The sequence below is a fragment of the Acipenser ruthenus genome, chromosome 14 (genome assembly GCF_902713425.1).
Source record: "Acipenser ruthenus chromosome 14, fAciRut3.2 maternal haplotype, whole genome shotgun sequence".
NCBI classification, from domain to species: Eukaryota; Metazoa; Chordata; class Actinopteri; order Acipenseriformes; family Acipenseridae; genus Acipenser; species Acipenser ruthenus.
Window position 1 is genome coordinate 2,823,550 of NC_081202.1, and position 19,049 is coordinate 2,842,598.

Here is a 19,049-nt window from a genome sequence, read left to right on the forward strand (position 1 = left end):
TACAGCAAACTATTATTTTTACAACATGACAACACAAGGAAATCTGTTTGTAAGGTTTTCAGTGCTGCATCTCTTTGCTCATTTCACTTGGAGTGTGAAATTGTTCCCACCCCCATTCGACGTCTTCATTCCTATCATTAAATAGAGAACTGATTTCTCCATCGACTGACATGCTTTCAGCCATTAACTTGCTTTGACCTAGAATACAGTGCTGAGAATAAGGCACAGGAACCAGGCACTTCTATAAGCTAGAGCTGTACCACATGATATGATTGCTACAACATGCATTTCTTTGAAAAATGCACATGAGAGCTATGCAGCAAACAGAAGTACTGTGTGTACTGTACAATACTGATGGAACCACTTTGTTAGCTACAAACCCAGTAAGACAGAAAGGAAGCGCAGTGTTAATGGTGGTGTTACAGAAGGCAGTGCAGCCACTCGTAATACATACGTAATGATCTCCGCCGCTTGTTCTTGAGCCTCTTGCGCTTGTTCAGGCACGCTTTGGACGGAGACTCTTCCTTAACCTTTGGCTGGCTGGAGACTTTAGAGGAGTTCTGCTGGCTGAAGTGTGTGGGAACGTGCCGGGCCAGTCCACCCTGAGACGCAAAACTGGCATTACATCCACCAACCACGCACTGAAGAGGGAAAACAACAAAACATTACTGAGACTGGCAGATCTTGAGATGCAATATGGACAGAAATATATGTGTGTGTGTGTATATATATATATATATATATATATATATATATATATATATATATATTTAGCGCAAAGAGCCAGCTGCCCTCTATATATACAGACGTACTCAAATTTGTTGGTACCCTTACAGCTCATTGAAATAATGCTTCATTCCTCCTGAAAAGTGATGAAATTAAAAGCTATTTTATCATGTATACTTGCATGCCTTTGGTATGTCATAGAATAAAGCAAAGAAGCTGTGAAAAGAGATGAATTATTGCTTATTCTACAAAGATATTCTAAAATGGCCTGGACACATTTGTTGGTACCCCTTAGAAAAGATAATAAATAACTGGATTATAGTGATATTTCAAACTAATTAGTTTCTTTAATTAGTATCACACATGTCTCCAATCTTGTAATCAGTCATTCAGCCTATTTAAATGGAGAAAAGTAGTCACTGTGCTGTTTGGTATCATTGTGTGCACCACACTGAACATGGACCAGAGAAAGCAAAGGAGAGAGTTGTCTGAGGAGATCAGAAAGAAAATAATAGACAAGCATGGTAAAGGTAAAGGCTACAAGACCATCTCCAAGCAGCTTGATATTCCTGTGACAACAGTTGCAAATATTATTAAGAAGTTTAAGGTCCATGGAACTGTAGCCAACCTCCCTGGGCGCGGTCGCAAGAGGAAAATCGACCCCAGAGTGAACAGAAGGATAGTGCGAATGGTAGAAAAAGAACCAAGGATAACTGCCAAAGAGATACAAGCTGAACTCCAAGGTGAAGGTACGTCAGTTTCTGATCGCACCATCCGTCGCTTTTTGAGCGAAAGAGGGCTCCATGGAAGAAGACCCAGGAGGACTCCACTTTTGACAGAAAAACATAAAAAAGCCAGACTGGAATTTGCTAAAATGCATATTAACAAGCCACAATCCTTCTGGGAGAATGTCCTTTGGACAGATGAGTCAAAACTGGAGCTTTTTGGCAAGTCACATCAGCTCTATGTTCACAGACGAAAAAATGAAGCTTTCAAAGAAAAGAACACCATACCTACAGTGAAACATGGAGGAGGCTCGGTTATGTTTTGGGGCTGCTTTGCTGCGCCTGGCACAGGGTGCCTTGAATCTGTGCAGGGCACAATGAAATCTCAAGACTATCAAGGCATTCTGGAGCGAAACGTACTGCCCAGTGTAAGAAAGCTCCGTCTCAGTCGCAGGTCATGGGTCCTCCAACAGGATAATGACCCAAAACACACAGCTAAAAGCACCCAAGAATGGATAAGAACAAAACATTGGACTATTCTGAAGTGGCCTTCTATGAGTCCTGATCTGAATCCTATCGAACATCTATGGAAAGAGCTGAAACTTGCAGTCTGGAGAAGGCACCCATCAAACCTGAGACAGCTGGAGCAGTTTGCTCAGGAAGAGTGGGCCAAACTACCTGTTAACAGGTGCAGAAGTCTCATTGAGAGCTACAGAAAATGTTTGATTGCAGTGATTGCCTCTAAAGGTTGTGCAACAAAATATTAGGTTAGCGGTCCCATCATTTTTGTCCATGCCATTTTCATTTGTTTTATTATTTACAATATTATGTTGAATAAAAAATCAAAAGCAAAGTCTGATTTCTATTAAATATGGAATAAACAATGGTGGATGCCAATTAATTGTCAGTTTCAAGTTATTTCAGAGAAAATTGTGCATTCTTCGTTTTTTGTGGAGGAGTACCAACAAATCTGAGCACGTCTGTATATATATTAGACACACACACACCGTGTCACAAAGACGGCCGGAGTGGGTGGCGTCAGACCAGATGCAGGAAATAAATAAACAGAGAGATGGGGTTTTGGTAAAGCTGAGCGCGTGATTGCGCTCAGCATTTAATAATTAAACAGAAAATAAAAGGTTTGAACAGACAAAAACACGGGACACGGCACTACACGCCAAAATAAAAAGACAAACAAAACGTACTAAACACTTAACAAACGGTGCACGGAGAGACAAACAAACACGGTGAGAACAAACACTTCTAGATATTATTTTTACTTTACTACTTTACGTTCTCCTTCTCTCTCACCCGTTCTCCACTCTCGAACACCCAACCCTGAGTGAAAGAAACGTGCATCTATATATACTGTTGTGCTGGGATTCAATTACTAATTAATTATTCACTTGAATCCCAGCACGTGAATTAATTCTGTGCAACCCCGTGCTCACATATTACATTTAACCAGCACGTGAAGTGATTTGTGCTCTCCTCGTGCCTAAATACAAATCTACATTAAGTACACGTGAAACACAGACCCGTTTATATCCCGTGTACCAATCTATACACCAACATTTACACACGCACGCAACACACAACACACAAATGCACACAGGGGCGGGGCACATTGCCACATACACTCACACTCAAGATCACGCTTCCTTCCTGTTCATGCGTTCCTGAAACGCACATGCCCAAAATTTTGCATCCCATCCATCAAACATACATTTTAATACAAAGGATAAGAAACTCCAGGGATGTGCATTTTGGTACATTTTTATGAACGTTTAAACTATAGCATGTAGTAGTTTAAAAAGATCTGTCTGTGTACATATATATATATATATAAAAACACAGACACACTTTGTTATATATATATATACTAACAGTAGACCGTTCACATGACAACAAGACGTTCTGCATTCCAATAACAGCAACGTCGTGTCTTTTAAGCAAAGAGTCTTGAAAAACTGTACATTCGTGCGTATGTTTTGGTTTTTTTTGCCCAGCAGCTCTTTCACACACAGTACATCTTGACGTCTCGATAAACAAGCCACGGATACTTCATCTCCCATTCAAAATTATAAGAACGTATTTTTCAGCTGCATTTTTGTGCATTACTACTGCTTGCAACTGCTTCGGTCACTGTAGTACTCGTAGTCAGAAGTAGATGGCTGAGGTGCAGATGAGCAATCATCTTCATGAGAATCCCCTGAAGATGCTGACTGCTTAGCAAAAAAACTTCCGATTGACTTGCTGTCAGTGACAGGAGACATAAATGAGTGGGGAGACTGTGTAAATGGGTTTTAAAAAGCACAGAAACATAATACAAGACTAGTTTTACAACCAAGATTTCCATTTATTTCCTAAATGTTTAAAATAAGATTTTAGGAATGTCTGTAACCAGTTGGAAAACCTCTCCACTGTTTAAGATGCACTACTACAACATTAATGTATAAGACTACATGTGCATTATGAAAAAATGACTGTACACATCCTAGTGCATAAAATGCATATTCGACAATGGTTAAACAAACATTTAATAATAATTCTAAATGTTTAACGCTTGGAAAACATTTAAACTATTAACATCCCTACTGCACAGGTAAACTGTGGCGTGAACAATGCCAGACTCTTGAGTTTAAGGATGATCACATCAAGTTGTACCTTAGCACTGCAAAAACCTCCCACTAAGAGCTCTCAGGTGGTCTCCAAATAAAAATATTAATGTGCTGAGAGTGGTATTAAATTGAGTAAAGATTACGGTAATTTTTTCGACATTATTCCACTTTCCTACCCTTTCTGTGCATTATCACACAGGCTAGCGGAATATGAAGATCATGCTGTTGAAGCAGACACCCTGCGATCCTTCAAGAAGCTGCTTGATGAGATTCTGGAATCGAGCAAGATGGGCCGAATGGCCTCCTCTCGTTTGTAAACTATGTTCTTACAATGAAGAGTGTATATTGTAATACAGGCTTCTGATTAAATCAGCACCATCTTGTGCAAAGGATTGCCTCCACATACCTTAAATGGTTTGTCTCCACTGTGCGTCAACATGTGCCTCTGCAGCCAACTTTGACTGGTAGACGGTGTGTTATATACTTTGCAGCCTTTCCACAAACAGACAAAAACCTGCAATACAGAAAAAGAATAAATTAATGAAAAGCTAGAATTGAGAGTCAATTTTGATTGGATTTGTTTCATGCAACATCTTGTTCAATACTTTAGGAAATGCTCCAGCGTATTTGGGAGATGCACATGTAGCTTGGTCGTAGTATTAATTGCAAAAATAAATACAAGAAAACGAAACAAACAAACAAACATTCAGATTTAAATATAAATGTGGATGCTTTACTTCCATTTAATAGCAATATTTAAGTGGTTTTGAAAGAACATATGATTTGAATCAAATGCCATTATAAACAGTTTTGTATTGGGATATATTGTATTGGGACATTTCAGTTCTACGCTGCAAGGAGATGTAGAAATGTGTCGCTACATCCAAGTGCTTGATTAATAAAACAAACACAGCAGCGGGATCCAGCAGAATAACGACTGCAACATTATAAAACATCTCGCTTGCATTCTTACAGCTGGAAACCTGGCACTATACCACAATACAGGTCACCCTGCATCTCTGCTCTCAAAGTATCAAGGCTGTATAATTCAGTGTTCATTCACAGCTCCAAGAATATCAGTGTCTTACAGACAGATTAAATACTGGTTTATAGACCCAGGCTTTCAACCCTTACAGATACGATGTGCTGCAATACTGGCAAGCTCTTCAATACTATTATCTCGAATCGATCCAAGACCAGCCTTTGGTGCAGCAAATCCTGATCTGCAGGTTGATAATAAGCTTCTTGCTGGTGATGTCAGTAATTGGGCCAGCTCAATTTTCTGAGCAGTTACTTTTCACACGGAATAGTAAAGGTTTAAGGAATTGTTAAATGTTGGGAGGTGGTGCTCTGCCCTCATGCGTGAATTGTTTGGATAATCCAGTTTAACCTCTTCAGTACCTATTACTGTACTCTTTTTAAATAGAGGTTAGGATTTATATTTATAAACTTGGGATGGTGCTGGGATCTAGAATTGAAGTTGCCCTCACCAAAGTGTACTCTTGCTCCAGAGTGTGTTTTTAACAGCATTGCAACAAGCATTGGAATATTCAAACAAACTCTAAACAAGGAAAAGCTCCCTTTAGGTTTCGTAGCATACAAGAGCAAAGCTGGGATTACATGTAAACCCACAGCGGAGAACCACCAGAAGGAAGCTCTGATATTTTCTCCATTGTACAGTTGTATCGTTCTAGTAATACATGGATGGCAAGTGCATGGATGTTATACATACAGTTTATATAAAAGGAGAAACAAACACACACGATTCCTGCGTCTGTGCCTGGATCTCGATTGCCAAAAGCCAATGGCTGCATTCCAGATAGAGCCAAGCACTTTACATCTGATAATACGCAAGGAATTAGACTACATGTTGCGATCCAATGAACAGCCTCTTTCTTTACATTTTGTCACAGCTATTACTGAGACACAGAAATGGATTTCCATCTGTGTAAGGCAAGTCCCCACGGGTGGTCCGGGGTCTACCAGGTTAAATGAAAACAAGTAAGCTACAAGAGTATGCTGTAAATGCACAGGAGTGCAGGGACCCAACAGAACCAAGGGGTATCCACTAGCTAAACAAGCACAGCCCACACAATGGCCAGCCATTCCAAAAGCATCAGCAAGGAAAACCACTGCACAAAAGAGGGCTGTTTACAAGGTAGAATGCACAGCCCACGAGGACAGGGGTTCTCCAGTGAGTGCCCTATTAAAAGCATGATTGTGCCGAGTGCAGGATTTCTCAGTCATGGTTACAATCCTGTTTGCACAGAGTTGCCGGTCTTGGCTGATGGCTCCCTTTGGTTGGAGAGGAAAATCTGCTAAAGATAATAGTTTGGCTCATAGCTGGTGAGGCGCCTGACAAGATAGCCTGCAGGGTTCCGTAACTTGGAAGCATTCATTGCTTTGGTTCAGAGAGTGAAATGAGAGAATTGGCTTGACAGTGGCAATGGAGATCAGCTACTGATCTTTAGTATTAACTAACATTTAAATGGGGGGGGGGGGCAATTTAGGCAGAAAGCACTGGTAAATTGATCCCAAAAACTCAATCCATCTAATTAATAAATAAAAACTTTATTTTTTAAAAAGCAGTTTCTAATTGAAAAAGATTCTTTTTTTCTCAATTTCTTTTTTCTGCTCTGAAACACTACAAAACCACTTCCAGATGATTGCAAGCCCTCCCAGATGGCTTGCACTCTGGTATTCAGTCAATTCACCTGTTGAAAGTGAATTGACTGAATTGTTGAAAGTGACAGGAGCTAGCAGAGCAGATTAAAATTACAGTACTGACATTGTACACTATACATTTCAATGTCATTACTATTGAGAGAGAGAGAGACTGACCCCTCCCCGCTGCCCGTCCACGTGAAAGGAGCGGATGTGCTCTGCCAGGTCTGGGCTGGAGTTGAAGCAGGTTTGACACTGGTCCCAGCAGCAGTTGTAAGCAATGCTTTTGGTGGATGGTGTCGTGCTTCCTTGGCCGTTCATCATGGCTGGCGTTGATCGCCCACTCGACGCCGTGCTGTCCATGTCCATTAGGGTGCTGCTTATACTGCAAGGAGAAGAAATGACAGAACTGTGAAACTGGCACTAATACACTGGTGCCGATAACTTTCATTGGGATTTATTTGAAATGGGGTGAATGCGTCAAGGGTTTCGTATCCATAAACACATTTGACAATCTGTTCCAAATGAGAATATGATCAGCTTGAGTTATGTAAACTGAACGGACGGGTGACTGGAATGCACTGCAACACTTAAATACAGTAACTGAAGGGTGAGGTAAACTGCAAGACAAATGTTTGCCTTCCCAAGGTCAAAGACAAAGGGATGGAATGCACCTTAAACCATTTCAACGAATAGCACAGTAAATCAGGCAGCACAGAATCAAAGCCATGGATTACATTTTAGCTGTTCCATTCACTAAACGTTTACAGCTCAAACCCACCGAGTCTGCACATCTACAGTGCCTGTAATACCCTCGTCAGACGAACCACCAGTCCAGCCCAACTTGTACAAAAGCATGCACTGCCAATTTCAAAACCTTTAATACATTAACCCCTTTGCAGATTTTTTAATTTTGTTTTTAATTTCCGTTTTAAGCATTGAACTTTATGTCATAGTCTTGCCTTGCATGCAATTCTAAAATTGAGGCTAACATCAGCAAATCATCTTTTATTAAGCAACACCACCAAAAGACATGCAATCTTTTACAATGACGTGACAGTATTGGTTCAATATGTAAATACTTTCACCTCCACTATCTCATAATACTGAGACCCAATGTAATTAAACGCCCCCCTACATAATGCAAAAATTATCCCCACGATTTGAAATATAATTATATAGAACATACTGGTTTCAACCAAGATGAAATATGAATTGCATAAAAAGCCAAAGGGATCTGGGGTATAATGGTCTCTAAGAGGGCCTTCCATTCTTTAATGCAACTTGCTGTTGTTTCAATGGGGAGATACTGTAACAAGCTATGCTTAAATCAATTCCACACACAACTGAACATAATCCTCCTCTCTGACAGGTATCCAGTTCTTAAATGTAGCTCAAGCAGCTGTTGCATCCAATCACAGGATTCGTGCACTCCGGGGTGAAAGCCGAAGAAAATGCTTTGCCAGCATCCCTATTTTATGGTTGTTTGCTCCCCGAAGCAATTTCAAGCTATCTATCAGCAGCTCAGGCAACAGCAGTATTATTTGTGACGGTGATTTAATTGAAGTTTACAGAATCCTAAATGGAGTCGATAAAAGTTAACCCAAGTCACCGCTACTAAACTTCGCACAGAGATTAGGACGAGAGGGCATAAATGGAAACCGAGTAAACGTAAGTGCAGAACAGAAGAGTTATAAATACATGGAATAGTCCACCAGGTGAAGCAGTAACATGAGAAAGACCATTTCATTCTGTACTATTAAATTAGATCACCTCGAGAAACACATGGTGTGCTTGGAAAGGACTGCCTTGAGCCTGAACTTCCTACTCTTGCTCCCAAACAGCTTTGTTAACTTAAACGCAAAAAATAAAAAAGGGAAACAAGCTACTGGATTAAAAATAGTGTGTACTGCAGGCATCGATGACATCGTCACAGTCTGTTTAATACAGATCAAGAAGTTAAACAGAACATGGACAGATGTTAATTACATAATGTGGACAGACATAAAAAAAGGACAGCCCCCCCACCTCCACTATCCACTATCATTCCAAGCGGTAATATCATCCCAAGCGGTAATAAGAAGGGCTTGAGGGAATCATGGCAAGATGACGTATTAATGTTTTCAAAGTCTTGATTACCTTGACAAGCAGCACACGGAACTACTTGGTTCTGTTTGTGTCGAGTCATCACGCCCTGCTTTAATATTCTTGTTTACAGTAGGTTTTAAATGAGGTTATCATTTTTAAATATTAGTTTCATCCTGCTGTGCACCCCAGAGGGAGACTGCTGTTAATGAGATGTTAACAGCCCAGTCAGGGTATTAATAAAATATTTATTAACTCATAATAACCTACTTTTAGAATCAGAAAATGGAAATGAGCTACAGCAGGTGCAAACAGCCAAATGAATTCCCCGTTTCCAGACTCGAGAGTGAGAGCATGTCAGATACCACACCACTGACAAGTAATGAGTCATTTCCTAATAAAGTCAAAAACTAGGCACTGTGCAATCAGCGATTTTCATTTTAAACGCGTTTTATTTCCAGCAATTCAGACATGCAAGATTTTAACAAATAAATGGCCAACAATGTACACCCTTTCAGAAACTGTATTGCTTGCATTCTACATTAAGGCCACGTTTTATACAGTTTAAATATATTTCAATACTTTGGTGCGATACTAAAATCAAAGGGCTTTTAGCAGCCAGCTGTGTAAATGGAACAAAATGCTGCTCATATTTTCAAAAACAACATGGACGCTTGTTTTTTTTTCCCCTTCCAATAATCTACTTCAAAAAGAGATGGCAAACAAGAATTTCAATGAAGTAGATGGAGGCTTAGAAACAATGGCAGTTTGGTGGGAGAGGCAACAAACTATGAAACGTATTTCAGTGTTGACGTAGTTTAAAATCCTTAAAGCCTCTGCAGACAATTAACATTAGGTTGTAAACAATCTATGCATTGCAGAGCCTCTTGCTGCTGAACCCGAACAACTTACAGATGCACATTTGGTTTAGATTAGAAAATGGAAGGGTGCCTGTTAAATTCTTTTAAACTGCACACCAAGGGCAGCTGACAGTAATAACAGAATTATTCTAAATGGGTTATAGATACAAGTCACCTAAACTTGTGCTTTGAATGAAGGAGCTACTTTTTCTGAAGCCTTTGCCTCTAAAGGACAAAAAATCCCTTGCTGTGTCGTTTTCTGATATATTTCATACTGTAGTTTAGCAATCTTCTCATTATATTTCAAATGCTTAATGCACATCTGATGAACCAAGTCACAATCTGGAATAATATGCATCGATTAAAAGTATTAATTTACTGAATATATCAGCCAAGAAATGACGTGGCTTATTCACTGGTCTGTAACTTGGTACACAGCACAGATTAACCTGACAAACAAAAAAAGGATTGTATTAGGCTTCCCACTAATTTCAATACAGCTGCAAATATGTATTGGATTATAAAGTAACTGCTAATCTAGTTTCAAGTGCAAACACCTGGACCAAGCTGCATCATTAAATAGCTTTAATCTCGCAGGAAAAATGTCTGTAAATTGTCTGCCGTCACAAAGCCAGACACACATTGTGAAGGGGACACGGAGTCTGGATTAAGTGTACAAAAGAAAAAGAAAAAAAAAAAAAAAAAAACGTCTTGTGCAGAAAACAACCGAGACTTTTCTTAAAATGTTGCCAGTGATTTTCTGAACACTCTACAAAGTCTCTCTGAAAATGCTGGATTTAGTAGAAAGTTAAAATGTGTGAATCTTCTCTATTATAACCAGCAAAGCCACAGAGTAAAAGTTTGTTTTTAGGGCCAGGGCAGATATTCAGATCAAATCAAAAGGGACTGAGCGGGCTTGTTGGAGAGCTGGTCTCTTTACAGCTCACAAGGAGGGAGTTTACTGCACTTCCTTTCAATAAACACTTGAGAGTGTGGAAGAGAGACCGCTGAGCCAGATGAGTCTGTGAAGATTTGAATTATTTAAATGACAGGATCTCACTCAATGCAAATCAATGTGTTCAGACCACTTTAGCTTTTACCTGCGGGTTAGCCAACAGGGGTGCAACAACACACTAATATCACGATACGATACACATCTTGATATGCAGGTCGCGATACGATATGTATCACGAAACATGTGATGGACCTGACGGGTTACTTATGATGCATAATGGGATCAAATGATCATGTAATGATGAACTATATTGTTAGAAGATAAATATAAAGGAGTTAGGGAAAGCATGTATTCACACCAACTATGAAACACACTTACTTGGTATTCAAGAACCACATGGTAAACTACTGTACAATGAGCTATGTTGTGCTTATGGTCTTGTATTGCGATACAAACCTATTACAATACATAATGTAAATAAAGTACCATGATTCATCAATACATAATGAATCATTACCACCCTTATTAGCTATACTGTATTGCTCCTAGATTAATCCCACGGGGTATGTATGCATTATTACTAGGAAGGAGGCAAGATCATTTGATTAAGATATAAAGAGCCCAAAAAGTGAATGATGCAAAATACATGCAAACCAACTTTTATAAAATCATCTAATTTTACTTTCTTCAAAACCAGCAGACGTACAGCAAGTAAGATGAAGGATGACTTATAAGCCTATTTGAGCAGGCATGTATATAACATGCTTCTCTTTAGTCCTCGGATAGACTGTGCTGATATCAACTAGAATCTTGATTCTGCAGTTGCCTTACTTTAATTCTAGCAAGAAACACAGCACAGTAATCTTCAGTGCTAAACAGAACGGGGGGGCTGGTACAATTACTGTAGAGGTTTACCGCACATTAAAAGCATGAAACTCCCGAAGTGGAAATGAGTGTTCTGTCTGTGACTGTGGGTAGCGCTTCAGAACATCATGGCAGGGGGAAACCACAGACACAGGCAAAGTGACTGTGCTGTGCCTGCGTGAGGTATGAGGTCCATACTGTTAAATGGTTCTGAAGCACCTGACGTACAGGGCAATGGGATAGAGGGAAGATACACCCCTGCTGCTAGAATACTGTTTCAGATCAGTTTGACAAGCCAGGCTTACATGACGATGAGAATGATACAAGCTGACAGGTGTTTTATGAAGTTAATTTTGTAAAGCAAATAGAAAGTTCTGAGTTAAAATTGATACTTTTTAGAATATCTAATGTACGTGTCTAAAGTATGTGTCCTGCAAGTAATAAATCAACAGGCTACAAATTAAATATTCTGAAATGTAAAATAACTCTTTAATACCCTATGCTGCACAAGGTTTAATACTGGGCACTATTCACAGTCCTGAGTTACTTTCAGACATAAATACATACATTCAAGTCTGTTTTTGATTAATTAACCAGTGTTTCATATTCATGCCATTTCTCTAGGCTTCTGCTGGCTTTAACAGTTTTCAATAAAATATTAAATATATTTCATTGATCCACCCCCCCCCCCCCCCATCGCTTTTTTTTCTTTATATATCCATCCCCATGAGGTCACCATGCATGAAAAGGTTCAATAGTAATTCTCTCTAAAAGATAAAACAGCTTTTGTTCAATCTGAATCAATAATGAGTACCACAATGCTCTCACTAGATTTTGGCATCAATTTGTAGTTTGTTGATCTCCTGCTGTCCTATTGTACTGTTAAAAAAACGTAATACCTTCCCAGCTAGAAACCACTAAAGCATTTCAAAATATACTTCACTTTAATGAGTGTGCCTGACAGCAAACGCTACACATGTGGATTACAGTTTTAGATGAAATGGTATGCATGAACCACAAGCTCGCTACTGATGGTACAAAACATGTGTGCAGTCAACATCCCACTGCATGAAGAACAAACCAAGCTGCTTTGTATTTGCAAGGCAAAAGTTGGTTCATTTCAGGTTATGCGTCACACTCAGCACAATGCATTTACCTTTAGGAATCATCTTGCTGTATTGTGTTTGTGAATCAAGCATACTGCTTTGAAGACTAATTTCAGTAAGCGTGTCTAAAAAAAATACAATGAAAGTATGCAAGCTACAGCAGAGACACCAAAGCTTTTTCTATGCAATCTAATCTACACACCTGTTTGTGTCCCCACCCCACCCCACCCCACCCCACCCCACATTTTCAAAAGATAAGGAGTTTGCAGCTTCCGAGTGAAAATCTCATTCCATTCCTCAGGCTTGTTCAATGAATAGTGTGTAAAAGTGCATCTGCCGAGTTTCCTCCAGCACATGTGGATAAAGGCTTTTGTACTCTTGACAGCCCTGTTCTCTGTGTGCGAGGAGGCTGACGTTCTTGTCATGCTGTTCTACAGGGGATACTGACTAACAGGCAAAACCAGAGCTCTGAAACTCATAGTATCTAAAAGCCACTCGGATTCTGAAAGCTGCAAAGTCATCGATATGAGACTAATTGCAAGCCCAAGGTCGTGTGCTGTCTTAATGCACAAAGTGTTGAGAATCACAGGTATCGGTGAATAACCAGTGCAGCAAACATGGCATTTTCATGGAACGGCCCCATTTCATCCGTTAACTTTAAGGGCTGTTCTAAGAAATGTTTTGTTAAACACTTATTTTTTTAAGCCCATTTTGAATTGTATAAAGCTTGCAATTCATGAAAACTAACTGTTAGAGTTTATTTTAAAAGCACAGATTTGTGTCTTTAAAAAACATTCCTTAAGACAGTCCTTAAGCTTCTGTGAATATGGCCCAAAGCTACAGATAAAAGGAATGTTTGTTTTTAAAATTACAAAAAAGTCCAGAAACGTACTTTCATTTTGGGAAATAATTTTGAAGTTATACATTGACAATTTAACATTATAGTTGATTGCTTTCTATGAAAAAACAAATTATCTCCACCTGGTTTCAGTTTGCAAGTGTTCAATCTGTGATGAAATACAGTACTTGTTTCCAGATGTTTTGTTTAAGCATTTATTTTTTCCAATTACTATAACAACTTTCTCGCTAGTCCCTTACCACATTTTCAACCCGCCCCCCACCCCCCCAGTGTTCTGAATGTGGTGAAGTGCATTTGAACTGCCTACACCAGTTAAGCAGACCCCATCTGTACTGCACACACTAGAGCACTGCAGGCAGGGTCAAACTGAGTTCTGATACACGCTCTCCTTCTCACAGATTCACCGCAATTCTAATTTTCAGGTAAAAAGCAAGAATGGAAAAGAGATTCCACGAAGAAGCACATTTTTCCAACGACCACTATCCTACATCCCTCATGGTCACAGTGTCCTTATCTGATGATGGTAAAACTGTTTATGTGATTTCTATGGGATAGGAGAATTACCCTGCCATCATGCGTTCTAATGTAAAGCATTGATAGGGAGCTATACAACTATACACGCAGTGACTGAAAGAGATACAATTAACGTGGTAGAAAAAATGAATTACAAAATCCCAAGCTTTGCTCTCGATAAACTGCCTAAACAGAATCTCTCAGCAATCTCTACAGTTAATGATTAACTGGATAAATATACCTAGAGTTTCCCTCTCACGCCATGCCACCTAATTTACATATATTCAAGCCTCTGATTCCCCCCTGCACTAGTCACACTTCTGTCTCGCATGCTGCCCTGATCAGCAGGGACTTGAGCTCTGTTCCGCCAGGCTGCTTGTTTTTTCGATCTTTGCGATTCCTCCCTTTTGATTCTCTGAAATTCAGATTTCTCACCATTGTCTACCTCTTACATTCCTTTCCCCTATACCTTGTCAAGGAGTTCATAACAGCTACACCGTTAGGTGCATTCAAAAGTGCATCAATCCAGTACTGAACTTAGAAAAATACCAACAAAATACTGTAATATTTATAAAAAGTGGTTCAAAACTGACACTGAATTTTTTTTTTTCTTATTGTCTTAGGATTTAAAGGAAAGAAGTTTCATCAAATTGAGAAAGTGGCTGGTAGCTTTGTAAGCTGAGATGGTTGAAGGTATCCCAGTTATCCAGAGAATGTTGAAGCAAGACCAGTCTGGGTCACTGGTGTGCTACTGTACTCCAGCTGGAAATTCAGAAGCAGGATTTCTCCAGATCTACTTGTGGAATCTAGTCTGTAACCTATGTAGGCATATATGCAGTACATGTCTGCACATACAGTAGCTGCTATGATTTACTATCATTACAGAATTACTTTAAAATGACCTATTTTCTCTCTCATTTGAGAGCCGATAACGAAAGTCTGACTGATAAACATCTTGAGAGTGAAAAAATAAAAGTGATTAATGCAAATATGATCTGTAGGAGTGTCAACTAACACAGAGACACATACTGCACTGTACAACTCTGAAGAACACCACGTCTTAGCTAAACCGACATTTTGGACTCTACAGGTTTTCTTTGCTTCTTCACACACATATATCCCACTGCTTGAAGATGTTGTGTGGACAGTGCCTCTCATTCAGCGGGATCAGGTGTCTTCAGCCAAGTTCCGGTGTTGTATTCTTAATATCTGTGTCACCTGTGGTACTTTCCATCTCCCTACATTGATAAGGTGTTGTATTCTTAATATCTGTGTCACCTGTGGTACTTTCCATCTCCCTACATTGATAAGGTGTTGTATTCTTAATATCTGTTTCACCTGAGGTACTTTCCATCTCCCCACATTGCTCAAGAAGAGAGTGTTTTGATGAATATGACGGAAACACATTGTTGGTGAAATGAATGGTTTATGAAATAAGGGATACAATAGTACTGTAAATGCATGGTATGTTCTTGAAAACCACCAAAAGAAAAAAAAAACTGTTACCAATAACAGTAGCAATAATAGTCATCATCATCATCTATACACGCCATAAGGGAGCATGTGAAATGGTTAAGTATCTATGGCATTGACCCGTGCAAGGACACTTAACCAATTAAGGACAAGCAATTACAGCAAAATACATGTATTGTTAATATAAAATCAAATTAGACTTCTAAATGATTTTTTTTTGCCCACTCCAATATAAAAATGTATTCCTTTTTTATATTTCTGGATAGTAACTTGCAAAAGGTAAAAACGATATAATAAAATAACGCAGGAAATGTATTAAGTATATATATGACAAGACTGAAACAAACTAACCCCTGCTTGCTGTCTTTAACTTTGTATTCTCTATCTGGAGAGATGCCAAGGCGCTCTCTGTATATTTTTTTCGATTATAGTATATTGTATTTATTTCTACATGGATTTTATTTTAAAACAGCGGGATGAATTAGGCTAGATTATCATAGATGTGTTTTTTTGCAGTCTCGTATTTCCAGCTACTGTACTTAACAAGACTCATCGAATCTGTTAGCATCTGCTTTTTCAGTTTTCTATCCGATAAAACTTGTAAGACTGTTGTATTGGTCAAATATAAATGACAGCAGCAGTGTTGCCTGTTAATGTTATCAATATGATGACCCTAATGTAAACATGTTAGTTGCAATGAAAACGGGACTTGCCTGAACAAGTTATCAAATTTTTACAATAAAAAAAGTGATTTTATTTATTTTTTTCGTTTCACATTTGCTTATATGCACCGCTGCGGGGACTATTTAGAATGACATTTCAAATGGTTGAAATGGAAATCGTCAGCCTGTGATAATATGTCTAATCATGCGATTCGAACAGCCTATTAAAGTCGCTGAACTTTTCTTTGTTACCCAAACCGACTGCTCTGAAGTGCAGTGCTGCATATGAACATGGTACTTACATCTCCCCTAACTGCGTGTGCAGACGACCAGCTTCGCACTGTGTTCAAGCTGCTTTTAACACCGATGCGTGGACTTTTAAAACGACGATTTAAACCTCTCAGCGGTTTGGAACTGCAGTTTTAAAGTGTACATTGATTTGCGTTACATGGCACCATATAGATTTCTTCAAAAACACGTCTCTCAAATATTTCCAACTTTATTTTTAAAATGTTCCAGCTGTCTTTTTAAAATGTATTTAAATGCCAAGTTCCCGGATCACGGTCTCGAGACCACGATGTAAAACACAATTAACATCTACGACGACAACGGATTTTTTAATCAACTTTTGTGACCCGTAATGCTGGTGTTCTGATTTGTACCGCCCAGCAATATCTCTCGAGTGTATATTTATTTGTTTTAAAAACAGCACACGTATTGACAGAGGGCTGCTGATGATGATACTATCATTGATAGATTCATACAGTGTTTGGATAGTACTACACTAGAGAACATTATTACACACACACAGTTCAGCGGCCAGTCTCGGCTGTGTGCGTGGCAGTACGACACAGTTTTAATCGGTACCACTGACCTGTCTTCAGAGTCCATGCGGCTTAGGGGTTCCCCGTCTGAGGAGGAGATTTCCACACTGGCCCGTCTCTTGTTAGCATGCTCGCTGGTTAAGCCGCCCGTGGTGCTGCTCTTGTCGATGGTATCCTCTGCAGCTTTGCTCTTCTCATTACCGTCGCCGGACACGGACTCGCACTCTTCCCTTTGTTCCTGTTTGATCTCTTTCTCCGGGCCGTCCCCGGTCTCGCTGCTGCTAGCCGGGCTTTGCTGCTCGGAGGTCTCCTCCTCGCCACCGGCACTCACGCTACCTATCTCCTCCTCTTCATCCTCTTCTTCAGCGGCAGCAGCTTTTCCGTCCCCGTCTCTCCTAACCTCTCTCTCACCATTTCCCTCTCCTCCCGCTTCCATTTTCTCTTGGTTGCTCTGCTTCAGTTGTGGAAGCTGCAGGCCCCGCAGCTGGTCCTCGGTTTCACCTGGCGGTGTCGCCCCGTTTTCGTTGCTGGGTGAGGGGGAGTCTTGCTCCGCGCTATCGGATGAAGTGGCCGCCATCTTTTCGAAACCTGTGAGTCTCTCTCGTCTCAGTGATGCACGAGCGAGAACCCCGAGCGGCGAATGGGAGGAGACAAGACGATGACGTCGTGAGGCTGCTGCACCGCCCCTGGAGACGCCATGTTCGAACATGTAATAAATTGACTTGTTGTGTAAGTTGCTATTTAAAATATACTTTTTTTTTTTGTATGATCACTGAAAACTTGAACCGACATGTTTACATGAATAACAATATGTATCCAAGAGTGAACAATTAGTACTTGTTAAATTGCTGTTTGTTTGTTTTGTACCCCAGAGTGAATATTATTATTATTATTTATTGTCCAGGGCGACTTACAATTGTTACAATATATCACATTATACATTATTTCACATTATACAGATATCACATTATTTTTTACATACAATTACCCATTTATACAGTTGGGTTTTTACTGGAGCAATCTAGGTAAAGTACCTTGCTCAAGGGTACAACAGCAGTGTCCCCCACTGGGGATTGAACCCACAACCCTCTGGTCAAGAGTCCAGAGCCCTAACCACTACTCCACACTGCTATATATATATATATAACCTGCAGTGTACAAAATTGGGAACTTTGGAACCTCTGGGAATGAACATTCTATTCTAATAATCATGACACCATCCACAGAATTTCTGTATAATTACAATTATTGAATAACAACTCTATATGTGCACTGTGTTTACTTTTCTTTTTAAACAGCTGAAGGTGCTTGTGTCCGAAACGTCTGAATTTTATTTAATCTTTTAAACTTTTTGTGTACATTTTTAAAATGTGTGTGTGTGTGTACATACATTTTGTCATTTTAATGTTAGATATAATTGTAATGCAATATATATATATATATATATATATATATATATATATATATATATATATATATATATGCTGTTACAGGGTGGGGGGTCGCGGGAGAGCCCCTCTCCCCCATTTCTCTCGGGCAGGGAGAGCACCGCTTCCATACTTCGTGTAGAATATTGAACTGTTTTGCTCCTATTAATATATGGAGATATACATGCATGCGTATAACCCATACAAATAAGCAAAGAATACAATAACCGTAAGAAACCCTTGAGATAAATAATGAAAAAAGTTTGAATATAGCGTGCCTGGTCTGGAACAACAGGTGTGAATAATGAGGTGAAGGGAACCTGTATCAACGCTGTGCTGAGGTGTCAACGTTTTACAATTAGATGTAATAATTGGAACAGTTCTTATTTTATACCTATATAATAAGAAATAATGTAGATAAAATAAGCTAAACATTTATTTAAAAGATAAAACTCAATCGCCTCAAGCAAATGAAGGGTACTGTGGCCTTACACATTTTCTTTTGCAAAAGGATGCACTTCTGTTTGAAATAGTAGCGACCCCTCACTTCTAAATATAGCACTACACCACTGATACTGTATGTACCAATCTATTACTCCAAGAGTTTTTGGCAGGGATAGTGTATATGTGCAAGGGTTAATGTACTGAAGTACAGTATAGGTTTGTGTATATGAGAGGGTTAATG

At 39.4% G+C, this 19,049-nt stretch overlaps 1 protein-coding gene across 4 annotated transcripts in view; it reads right to left on the reverse strand.

Moving 5' to 3' along the window:
* LOC117419804 (zinc finger protein AEBP2-like) overlaps positions 1-17,593 on the reverse strand; it is a 45,632-nt gene extending 28,039 nt beyond the window's left edge. For 2 of the 4 annotated variants that reach the window (XM_034032950.3, XM_034032948.3), the window contains exons 1-4: positions 16,988-17,592; positions 6,914-7,121; positions 4,479-4,586; positions 455-641 (exon numbers count right to left, since the gene is read on the reverse strand). In XM_034032950.3, coding sequence (XP_033888841.2) covers positions 455-641; positions 4,479-4,586; positions 6,914-7,121; positions 16,988-17,514 — 1,030 coding nt within the window. In that variant the 5' untranslated portion in view covers positions 17,515-17,592. Of the gene's footprint in view, positions 1-454; positions 642-4,478; positions 4,587-6,913; positions 7,122-16,987 lie in introns of all 4 variants that reach the window. The other 2 variants (XM_034032949.3, XM_058985559.1) reach the window with 2 other exon arrangements.
* Positions 17,594-19,049: the final 1,456 nt, after the last annotated feature.